The sequence below is a fragment of the Morus notabilis genome, unplaced genomic scaffold (assembly GCF_000414095.1).
Source record: "Morus notabilis unplaced genomic scaffold, ASM41409v2 Scaffold557, whole genome shotgun sequence".
Lineage (NCBI taxonomy): Eukaryota > Viridiplantae > Streptophyta > Magnoliopsida > Rosales > Moraceae > Morus > Morus notabilis.
In genome coordinates this window covers 139275-151488 of record NW_010363043.1, presented here as the reverse complement: position 1 = coordinate 151488, position 12214 = coordinate 139275, and the positions used below count along the sequence as shown (strand labels likewise).

The window sequence follows — 12214 nt, the reverse complement described above, 5'->3', positions numbered from 1 at the left end:
TTATCGTTGCCGCCGTCTCCAATGAGATTAATGCGTATCCATGACGCCACTCACGGCTCACCGGCTAACCCAGAAGAAACAAAACCCTCTTTCACAGTTCTTTACATTCCGTCTGGCTACTCTCTCTACTTCTTCACCTGAAGGGCAACATTGACGACGGAGCCTCTCTAATGGCGATCTCCAAGACTGGGACCTCTCACTCCTCCACCACGATCTCCAACTCCACCACCGAGATCGACTCCGAAATTCACAGCTTCAACCACCGCGGTTCACCTTTACTCACCGATTCCACCTCTTTCTCCGTTGAGGATAAGGTCCTCGCTTCGCATAGAGGAGTCTTTTACGAAGCTAAGGTATTTTCTCTCCACTCTCTCTCTTTCTCTTTCTCTCCTTTCCGTCTAATTTTCTGGCATTTTTCTTCAATTCTCGGAATTACTTGTTTTAGGCTTGGGATTTTTCTTGGGAGAACAAAGGAGAATCAAGAACGGTGCCAAATTCGGGCCAATTTTGCGGATTTTTCTTCGTTTTTAATGTAGCAGAAATATCTTTATCTTCTGATAATTCGTATAATTTTGCCTAAAATGCCGGTGTTGAAATGTTATTCAGTGCTTGTTTCACTAAGTAGAGCTTGTTTGCTATCTGCAAGGTGCTAAAAATTCAACATGACGCGAAGGAATTGAAGTTTTTTGTCCATTACCTTGTAAGTATTAACCAAGTTAATCAACATTTTGCTGCGTGTTTATGTTTTTATCTTTTTAAATTTTTGGTATGCTATCGTGATTGCATGTTCTTCTGTTCTAATTTCTGCAGGGCTGGAGCAAACAGTGAGTACATTTTCCTGCTAAAGTACCCGATTTAAAAATGAAAAAAAAGCTTCTGAACTCAAGCTATTATTGTTGGAAGTATGATCTCATTTAACTGTTGCGTTCTTCAGGTCATTCATTCATCCATTGTTTTTCTTCCTTTATTTTCATTTCTTGCATTGTGGACGTGATATTTTTATTTATTTATTTATTTATTTTAGCTTTGTTATGCTTATATTATTCTTAGCCAAAGTCTCAAACTTCCAAATAGCATTTGAATTATGATCATTATCGTGTTTTGAATCACCATTGTCAGGCAATAGAATGATAGACACCCATAATGCAAACTTTTGTACGTATTCTTCGATCTATTTATTGGCTTATACTGCTTGATGTCAATTCTTGATTTTTTCTTTCTTTCCTTCTATTTTCGAATTTTTGAACAGTTGGGACGAATGGGTAGGCTTAAATAATTTGGTGGAATACACTGAAGAGAATGTGCAGAAATACGAAGTAGAGAAAAGTATAAAGCCAGGCCGCTCTTCACGTATGAAACCAAAAGGTTCTGATGGCTAGGTTTCTTCTCTTGAATAATTTTTTGCTCTAAGATATTTTTATTTGTTCTTTGCACATAAGTAGCAAGAGTGATTCTTAATTTGGTTTTTTTTTTTTCAATTTCATTTCTTAATCTTGTAATTGATAGTCTTTCTTCATTATCTGATAAACAAAGAAATATTTACACTGCTGGCCAAAAAAAAGAAAAAAAAGTAACAACTACCTGGTGCTTAGAATATTGGGGGCAAACTTTCTGGAGACTTAACATTAAGATGAATATGGATTGTCAAGTTTGTTTCATTATATACTTATCTTTGGTTGTGGCTCCTTGGCATTGTCATGTGAGTTACTTTTAGGGGCTAGAGAAAGGTTCTTGATTATCAATGTTTTCTTGAAACATTTTATTTCATGCGTTGTCTATCCTTTGCTCTAAACCTGGATCTCTTGAATGATTGAATATTGGCAGTAAGCTAGTTGATTTTTTATGTTTTTTTATAAACTTCATTTTTTCCATTTTCTTCTGGTTATTTCCCACTACTAGGTTTTAAGTATTATGTATTTTAAGATCTTTATTGTCATTTTGGCTTGAATTTTAAAGTTTTTGTATTTTTTATGGCCTTTCGTCTTCTTTATGTTATTATGTTAAATTTTGCAGTCGTTAGAGGCAGAAAAAGAAAATATGATTCTGTCATGAAGGTATCTCTTTTATATTCAGATTATTGAGATTATTTATCTTTAATTGTTTTGGACCTTATTCTTAAGGTTTTGTATTGTTAGTTCTGTTAAGCTCCTTTTTTTTTTTTTTCATGTTAGGACAATGGTGCTGTATTCATGGAAAAGCTTGTGAATATCCAAATGCCACCCACACTAAAGAAGCAACTGAATGATGATAGCGTATTCGTTACTAATATGGGGAAGGTGGCTTTATTTTGTTCTTATTTGTATCTTACTTTTTGTAGGACAGACTGGACATTAAATATGGATAGAAATTGTATATAGGAAGCAGCATTTAGTTTTAGCAATCTAATTAGCTAAAAGTTGTTACTGGTAACATTTTTGTAATTTTGACTAGTGAGGTTTTTTACTGAACTTTTAACAGTAATATAAGTATGGTAATTGGCCTATTTTCCGTTACCAAAGTTAATCCTGACATTTCTGGCATGATTACATGACGGAAATGCGGTCATGCAGTTGGACTGCTTTTAATCTTTTGTATGTTTGAATTGTTTATTGGTTTATGCGATTAGTTTCCAGCACAATGTCTTGATTATCTCTGTTTTGGTATGTTGTTGTAGAATAGCTGAATTATTTTTCTAAAATATTCTGGAAATGTTGGTTGAGCTATCATTAGGCCTAGAGATGTCATGGCATGTACTTGATCTAAGTGGTTGGTGGTCACGTATTTTGGTTAATTCTGCTTATTAAATTTAAGTCTTCGGTTACATAGCTTGTCAATTAAATACTGATTGTATTATTGGATTTTTCAAGAAGCTGAAATAGTTATTCATCATTTGTTTCAGTAATTATCTTCTATTTTTTTTTTGTGTGTATGCTGATGAATTACCTGCCTAAAGGTGCCCATAATAAATTGGAAGGATTTATCTTATTTTGCAGCTTGTTAAACTTCCTCGAACTCCAAACGTACATGACATATTTAATACGTATGTAGACTACAGAGAAAAGAAGGATGGCTCGTAAGTCAGTTCCCTGCTTGTTTGTGACTGTTTGTTTTTTTTTTTCCCCTTTCTCTTGAAGTTGATTGGGCTTAAAAATCAATTTTGGTATCCTTTGCAATCACTCTCATTGATTTTTCCCCTTTATCTTGCAGCAGTGATCAGATAAAATGAGTTTCCCACTACTCTTCTCTTAACCCTGCACTCAAAATGAAACACTGTTGTTTTTGTTTTGTTTTGTTTTTTGTTTTCTTGTTTGGGCTTAAGTTGAATAGCCAATATGCAGAATTTTTCTTTCTTTCCCTTGTATTGCTTTTTAATCAATAATAACTTGGGGGCAAAGGTGGCGTAATGTTACACGTTATTTGTTTTCACACCAAATTATTTGTGGAAGATCTTGACAAGTGGGAATATGTGAAGATTCCTTGATCCTTCAATTGTCAACTGGAATTTTTCATATGTTTGCTAAAATTTGTATTGTTGACTTCATGGGACTATTAAAACATATTTGTCTCTAATAGATATCTCTGAAAGTATAAAAAAATAAATCAAAATATCTCCTGTTTATTTGCATCACACGAGCTTTATTTTTGGGTTTATACAATAACGAATCTTTTGTCAAGATATTTTGGACCGTTCATGTGCTTTTCAAATTTTGTCCAGTTTTTGGTGCTTAAAGTGTTATTGACCCAAGTGCTATCTAGTGTAGTGAGTTTTTGTTGGCATCTAACTTTTTCCCCTCATAGATGTCTGATTTAAATGCTCATTTCTTGGTTTAGATAAGTAAGATTCACGTCTATGTTGTGTTTTATTCTTAAATTGTGTTTGTAATGTTTTAATATTTCAAACATTATTTATTGGATCCAGATTTGATGATACGATTCGACCATTTGTGCAAAGTTTTGAATTTTACTTTGATAAAGCCTTGCCTGCAATGCTTCTCTACCAATGTGAACGTCGGCAATTTGAGGAAGCAACAACAGATGACATCTCTCCTTCAACCGTGTATGGTGCTGAACATCTGCTTCGCCTTTTTGGTAAACTCGGATGCTATTGCCCTTTGATACTGTGTTCTACCATCTTATTACATCTGACAGTGCATCTATTACATATTAAGATATTGAATCTCTGTTTCAAAAAAAAAAATAAAAATAAAAAGGAAGATATTTAATTGTTGATCATTATTTGGCTGAGCGAAGAAAAGGGAGAGGAGAGAGAGAAACAATGTAATAGAAGGGAGGAGGCAACCATTCTCTGATTTTTCTTTGGTTCTTAGTTAACTCAGGCTTCCTTAAAAGTTTGGTCCCAACATCAATTAGGTTAAAAGAACTCAGAAAAACACTCAAAGAGGCGTAAGCCTCATGCGCCTCTTGAGGCGTAGCCCTGAGGCATGGGCCTCACATGAATGAGGCGTAAACCTCATTACCCTACCCTCAAAGTGTAAGCTTTGAGGCGTTTTTTCAGCGCCTCACCACAAGGCGGGCCTTGAGGCGTAAGCCTCAGGCGCTTTTAAAAACATTGGTACATATAGTATGCTTATGGCGTGTGTGGTTGGTCAGATATTTTTGCCTGTCATCTGTTTGAGCTTGAGCTTCAAATATCTGTCTTGTCTCATCACTGATCGCCAACTTATTTGGGACATTTTGTATGATTTTTGATATGTTTATTCGTGGGTATTTTGGGGTTTTGTAATGTCTTAAATCTAAAATGTGTATTTATCCTTCTCCAATAAATTTTTCTTCGCTTTCTTAGATGCCATGATTGTAGATTATGTTGATCGAGTTAGCCATGTTCCATAGTCTTCTATTCAATAACTAGTGCTTTTTGTTTTTCCTGGTCAATAATTAATGCTTAGACATTGCTATGTATCTAATTTGGAAACATTATTTTCAAGTGCTGCAATATTGATTTCTGGTGCTTGTTGTGGTTGGAATATTGCTGCTGACCTGGCTAATATGCGTCTGTGTGGATGTGGAAAAGAATAAATGATAATATTTTATTAATCGCATTTACAAGAGCCTCTAATGGGCTATATATACACGTATAATGGATAAGAGATAAGAGGAGATAGAGACTTCCTAGAAGAGATATCCTAATATCCTAACTTGTTGTCATCCAAATCCCTAAATTCTAGGGATTAAGTGTTTTATCCAATTCCTTAAGTGTTTATCCCATCTCTTGCACCTATTTCCCACACTCCCCCTCAAGTTGGTGAATAGGCGTCCCTCATTCCCAGCTTGGTAGTAATTTCTTGGAAGGTAGCACTATTGAGTCCTTTTGTAAAAACGTATGCTAGTTGACTTTGTGGAGACGTATGGTGTGCAGATCAACCCGCTTTCTAGTTTTTCCTCGATGAAGTGCCTGTTTATCTCAACATGTTTAGTTTGGTCATGTTGCACCGGATTATGTGCAATACTGATTGCTGATTTATTATCGTAGTAGAGTCTCATTGGTCCACTCAATTTAATCTTCAAGTCTTCCAATATAATTTTCAGCCACAACAACTCACAGACACCTTGCGTCATTGCTCTAAACTCTGTCTCTGCACTTGATCGGGCTACAACATTTTGCTTTTTACTTGTCCATATCACCAAGTTGCCTCCAAGGAATGTGCAATAACCTGAAATAGACCTCCGATCCATGGGAGAACCTGCGTAATCTGCATCTGTATACACTTTAAGAACGAGCTCATTGTCTCTTTTGAACATGATCCCCTTCCTGGGATTAGCTTTCAGATAATGGAGCACTTGGTAGGCAGCTTGAAGGTGAATCTCCTTGGGATTATGCATGAACTGGCTGATGACGCTCACTGAATATGCTATATCTGACTGAGTGTGAGCAAGGTAGATGAGCTTCCCAACTAACCTTTGATACATTTCTCTGTCTACTGCTCGATCTTCAATAGCTTCTCCAAGCTTATGATTTGCCTCTATAGGTGTTGCGGCCGGCTTGCTTGCGAGCATTCCGGTTTCTCTGAGATGATTGGTGACATTGCGAGATGAATATGCCTTGTCTGGAATGCGTGACCTCAATCCCAAGAAAGTATTTCAACCTCCTCAAATCTTTAATCTCAAATTCTTTGATTAAACACTGTTTTAGGACTTGCTGCTCCTCATCATCCCCGGTTACAATAATGTCGTCTACATAGACTATTAAGGCTGTAACTCCCCCAGACTCTGAGTGCTTGATGAAGACGGTGTGGTCTCCCTGACTTTGCTTGTATCCAGTGGCTAACATTACCTTGGTAAACCTTCCAAACCAGGCATGGGGTGACTGTTTCAATCCATACAAAGCTTTCCTTAACTTGCATACCTTGTCCCTTTCAACTCCTTCAAACCCGGGTGGGATGCTCATATAGATTTCCTCTTCTAAGTCTCCATGAAGGAAGGCATTCTTCACATCGTATTGTTATAAGTTCCGATTAAAATTGGCAGCTAGTGATAGTAAGATCCTGACGGTGTTCATCTTTGTAATTGGCGCGAAGGTCTCTTGATAGTCAACCCCATATGTTTGGGTGTACCCCTTGGCAACTAACCTTGCTTTGTAGCACTCTAATGATCCATCCGCTTTGAACTTCAAGGAGAAAACCCATTTACACCCCACTGCTTTCTTCCTTTTTGGAAGATCAACTAACTCCCATGTCCCATTTTTTTCCAATGCATCCATCTCGACTCTCATAGCTTTTCTCCATTCTTTCTTAGATAGTGCCTTGGACAAAGTGTTTGGAATAGCAGTTTCATTTAAACTCGTGAGGAAGTTCTTATGGGACGGTGAGAACTTTTTGAAGGATACAAAATGAGATATAGGGTATAGTGGTCTTTTGGTACACTCTTGAGTTCCTTTTCTCACGGCTATGGGCAGATTTTGGTCAAAGGTTTGAGATTTCGGAGATGGGTGTTTGTTTTCTACAAGTAGGGGTTGTTAAAGTATAAAATTATTGTTGGCCCACCTCCTAATAGCTTAAGCTTTTGGGATGGATTGGTAAACTAACATGGTATCAGAGCGGGAGGTATTGAGTTCAAACCCCCGTAATTGCACTCTTTATCTCCATTTAAAATTGTCATCATGTGTTGGGTCACTTTTGCAAATCGTATGATCAAGAGTCCTATTTTCAAGTGGTATTGGTGACACAACAGGATCAGGAGGTACCGGTTTTGTGTTTGAGATAGGTGATGTTGGATTTTGAGTATGGGAGTGAGAAGGAGATGGTGAATCTGTTGATAGGTCAAGTAGGAATGGATCCTTATCTTATCTTCCATAATATATAGGATTCCCCCTGAAGATAAGGTGTAGTGAAATATGGTTTGTCTTATGCAAATGTGACATTAGCTGAGACAGAGTTTTCTGGTGGGTGGATGAAAGTATTTGTAACCTTTTTGTGTGGAGGAGTATCCTACAAAGACACATTTGATTGCCCTAGGATCTAACTTGCCCCGATTGTTGCTATGGATATGGACAAAGGAAGTGCACCCAAAGATCCTAGGTGTAAGGTTGTTTGTTGCACTAATGTCGGGATGGAACTTAGAGAGAACTTCCATTGGACTTTTCGACCCTAAAACCCTTGAAGGAAGTCGGTTTATAATGTAGGCAGCAGTAAGAACCGCCTCCCTCAATAGTGTTTCGGTATATTTTGATGAAATAAGAGTGCTCGGGTAGTGTTTAGGAGATGGCCATTTTTCCGTTCAGCAATCCCATTTTGTTGTGGGGTTTTGATGCAAGATGACTCATGAATAATTCCCCTCTTTTTGGAAAAAAGGAGATAAAACTTGATTAAAGTAGTCATTTGCATTGTCAGACCTAAACCTTTTTATTTTTGTTCGAAATTGGTTTTGGATCATCGTATGAAAGTTAGGAAAGATGTTACTCACATCAGATTTGTTTTTAGGCAAGAAAAGCCAGGTGACTCTAGTGCAATCATCGATAAAGGATACAAACCATCGTGAACCAGAAATATTTGGAAGAGTAGAGGGTCCCCATAGATTACTATGGATTAAATGGAATGGAAAAGAACATCTTTTATTGCTAATAGGAAAAGATGCACGAGTGTGTTTTGCATACTCACAAATATCACAATGAAATGTCCTAATATCTAATCCCTTAAACAAAGAGGGAAACATGATTTTTAAGGTTGTAAAGGAAGGGTGACCAAGGCGGAAGTGATGCAACCAGATGATATCCTTTTTTGTAGAAGAAAGAAACAAGGAGGGTGAATTTCTTGTGATCATACTTGGAAGGTTTGACATCTCAAGGTAATAAAGTCCATCCTTTTCTTCAGCACGTCCAATCTTCTTTCCTGAATCTTGATCCTGAAATTCACAATAAGAGGGATAGAACATAACATGGCAGTGTAAGTCTTTGGTAAGCTTTTGAATAGACACAAGGTTGGTGGAAAGTTTAAGGACACGTAGAACGTTTTTAAGGATAAGACTAGGTGTGATATGAATATCTCCTATTCCGGCTACTGTGGTTGTGGTTCCATTGGCAACAGTAATCTTTTTATTACTTGGGCATGGGGTGTAAGTGTTAAACTGATTTGGGGTATGTGTCATATGATCTGTGGCTCCCGAGTCTAAAATCCATGCATTCACAAATACTTTATCAGAAACATTCAGTCCACAAGAAAATGGAGACTTACCTGAGAGAGCTAACAAACAGTTGTTGGACGGTTTCTCAGGTGTTCCTAGCAGGTTTCTTAATTTTTCTATTTCCTCACTGTTAAACCCGCCATGTTCTTGTGCTGGATCATGATTCTGACTTACTTGTGAGGCCTTATAAGCCTGGCCATGTTGTCGTTGCTGCTGTCCTCCTTTATTTCCCCACTCACGGCTGGTTGTCGACGGCTTGCCATGTAATTTCCAGCAGCGTTCTCTTGTGTGTCTCGGCTTTTTACAGACCCTGTTGCTTGCTACAAGAAGTTGCGAGTGTAGATCCATCAGCCGTTTCTCATTCAAGCATCACTCCTCTTCGACTCTCTTCAGCCCGTATCAATGATATTATCTCATTAAGAGACGGTACTTCCATCTTACCTAGGATTTGAATCCTCATCTGGTCGAATTCAGGATTTAGACATGCAAGAAAATCATAAACTCGATCTCTTTCTATGAAGGTTTTTATTGCCCCTGCACATCTACTGCACTTTAAGTCAATTACTCGATAATAATCCAACTCTTGCCACTGATTTTGCAGAAAGTTAGCATACTCGGACACAGTTTGACTTCCTTGTTTTGTGGCTGCTGTCTTGGTCTTAATTTCGTATATTAGTGCTGCATCATGGACTTTAGAATAGGTTTGATTCAGTGCATCCCATATTGCCTTTGCGGTTGGTAGAAACATGCATGTATCGCTGATTTCGGGTGTCATAGAATTCTACAACCAAGACTCGATCATGGAATCCTCTTCGTCCCATGCTTCAAAAACCAGTTTCACCCTCTTTCAGTCCAGTTCCTAATAGATGACTCAATTTTCCTTTGCCTTTCAAAAAAGTCCGAACTAATTGGGACCACTTTAGGTAGTTTCTGTCGTTAAGTCTATAAGCAGTCTGGATATTCTGTAATTCTCTCGTGGAGCGTTGACTTTGTTCTTCCTCACGCTGCTAAGCTAATTGAACAACTGGAGTTGAAGAGGTTATTTCTGACATTTCTTAATCTGGATATGAAGTCACAGAGAAAGAGAGAAAACCCTAGCGAAGGAACACAAAAGGAAAAAAAAATGGATAGATAATTGATTAAAAAAAACTGCAATGAAGGCAAGTCAGGGAGAATTCGGCTATGATTTGCCGAAGAAGGAAAAAAAGTTTCTAATTCCAGGGAAAAAACAAGCCCTATAGCTCTGATACCATGTGGAAAAGAATAAATGATTATATTTTATTAATCACATTTACAAGAGCCTCTAATGGGTATATACGCGGATAATGGATATATATGCGGATAATGGATAAGAGATAAGAGGAGATAGAGACTTCTTAGAAGAGATATCCTAATATCCTAACTTGCTGTCATCCGAATCCCTAAATTCTAGGGGTTAAGTGTTTTATCCAATTTCTAAAGTGTTTATCCCATCTCTGGCACCTATTTCCCACAGTGGATATCCAAGCTTTCTGTGAATTTTTTTATTTTATCGTAGTCAATTTAATTTGTTGCTTAATTGTAGCGTTTCTCGAGTCGTTTGCTAATCAATTCATAAGTTGGGTGATATAAAGCTTTTCTTCTAAATGTTAATATGTTTCACATTTAATGTCATTTTTTGGTAAATTGCAGTCAAATTTCCCGAGATACTGTATAATGATAGAAGTGATACTAGACTTACAGAGGAGGAGTTGACGGACTTGCAGCAAAGATTGGTTGATTTTCTCAAGTATGAAACTCTTTTTTTTTTCCCCCCTAAATTAAGAGCTAGGATTTAGAAAATAATTAAAAAAAAGTAAGTGTTGAGAGTGGAGATAGAAAAATGGTGTACTAGGGCTTTGGTAGGGACATTGTTTCTTGCTTTCTATGTGTGTGCGTGTCGTCTTTATTATTTCATACTGTCCAATATAGTTTGCTAGTACATGTATATCCTTTGTCATGCAGATTCCTGAGGAAGAATCAGAGTGCATTTTTCCTCTCTACTTACCCCGAGAACGAAGACATTGAAACGAGCACCAACAAGCAAGATGACTAGCTCTGAACATGAGTTTTCCTGGGTCTTACATAGTTGTCGCTGACTCGGGTCTTTTTTACTGGACTTCCATAGTTGCCTATAACTCGACGGTATATCTCTTTGTACGTTTTCCCGAGTCTTCATTTTTCGTATACATACTTCATATGGTCCCAATGCCTAACTTCTATTAGGAATAAGCTAGGTATCTTCTTGTGTCTTATTTAGTCTGCACCCACAAGACTTGTTTTCCATGTTAATATAAATTGGCACAAATTGGATGATGATGGCAAAATGATGATGCTTTGTTAGTCGGGAGTATGATGGAAACTATATATATACATTGGTTGGACTTGGATCATGTTTTGTTGGAGAAGCTATGTAGAATATCTGCATGTTGTTTGTAATTGAGGGATGACATTGAAACCAATCCAAAACTTTTCTTCTTCTTCGCAATGATCTTGGGACATTCTAAACCACTTTATTTGTAATTTCACTTTACTTTATTGCTTTGCTTGTTTAACAAAGATATAACCAACCTAAAAGGATTATGATTTTTAAATGTCATCGAACTAAAAATTTTAATTGGACGATTAAATGAGGTTCTTGAATAAGTAAACAAGGGACGGAATCTTGTTTAAGACGTGTTTGATAGCAATTAGCAAGTGTCCCTTTTTCTTGAAGTAGTTCGAGTATTCTTTTTCTTTTTTGAATTTGATTGGTTGTAATTAATGCATTTTTGTTGTTCTAGATCAGCCGATCAATTAGTATTGTTGTAGTAGATACCCTGTTGGTTAGGGTAAATGAAGAGTGAACAGTCTATACTGGTTGTCATTGATCAGATTGATCTTTCAAATCAAAATGATCGTAGGTGTAGCTGATCTCATTAAAGCGATCATGTGGAGACCGGATAGCAGCATTGTGAATATATATTAGAGATTTCACGTAGTTTTTGGAATTTAATTTATTTTAGCATATATTTTAACAAAATAAAATCAGTTTAATAATAATAATAATCACAAATACAACAACAACAAAACAAATACAAGTCTTAATCTCAAATTAATTGGGGTCGGCTATATGGATTTCTTGTTTTCAGTATGCTCTATTAGACACGAGACCCTCATGAAGCCCTAGATATTGAAAGTCGTGCCTAACTACGTCAGTCCAAGTAATTCTTAGTCCACCCCTCGCTCTCCTAGTACTAGGTAGTTGGATGTTCTCCCAAGCATGAATAGGTGCATCTAACGATCTACGTTGTACATGCCTGTACAGACGGTGTTCCCGCACCTTATTTTTTATTGGTGCTACACCTACTTTACTACGAATAACTTCATTCCATATGCGATCCATCTTCGTATGACCACTTATCTATCTTAACATACGCATCTCCGCCACACTCATCTTGTATATTTATTATCTCTTGATGGCCCAACATTCACTACCATATAATATAGCTGGGCGAATTGCTGTTCGATAGAATTTTCCTTTCAACTTAATATACATCTTATCATCACATAAAACTCCCGTAACATTCTTCTACTTAAC

The 12214-nt window shown here is 37.0% G+C and overlaps 1 protein-coding gene across 2 annotated transcripts; it reads left to right on the top strand.

The window, feature by feature from the left end:
- On the top strand, positions 1 to 11113 carry LOC21390217 (protein MRG2). Of its 2 annotated transcripts, XM_024169077.1 has the most exons (11): positions 1 to 353; positions 446 to 487; positions 647 to 700; positions 811 to 824; positions 1250 to 1365; positions 2014 to 2054; positions 2172 to 2276; positions 2973 to 3052; positions 3899 to 4068; positions 10288 to 10384; positions 10600 to 11113. In XM_024169077.1, the coding sequence occupies exons 1-11, from the start codon at positions 171 to 173 to the stop codon at positions 10688 to 10690; spliced, it is 993 nt and encodes a 330-aa protein (XP_024024845.1). In that variant the 5' UTR covers positions 1 to 170; the 3' UTR covers positions 10691 to 11113. The 2 variants fall into 2 exon arrangements, with proteins under 2 accessions (XP_024024845.1, XP_024024846.1); XM_024169078.1 differs by lacking the exon at positions 446 to 487.
- The last annotated feature ends 1101 nt before the right edge of the window (positions 11114 to 12214 follow it).

What these genes read in the sequence shown, in the direction of transcription:
- LOC21390217 (XM_024169077.1), top strand. Translation starts at nt 171, where the DNA reads ATGGCGATCTCCAAGACTGGGACCTCTCACTCCTCCACCACGATCTCC. An exon ending in GAGTCTTTTACGAAGCTAAG is followed by an intron (nt 354 to 445) that starts GTATTTTCTCTC and finishes TACTTGTTTTAG; the next exon opens with GCTTGGGATTTTTCTTGGGA. An exon ending in AGAGAAAAGAAGGATGGCTC is followed by an intron (nt 3,053 to 3,898) that starts GTAAGTCAGTTC and finishes TATTGGATCCAG; the next exon opens with ATTTGATGATACGATTCGAC.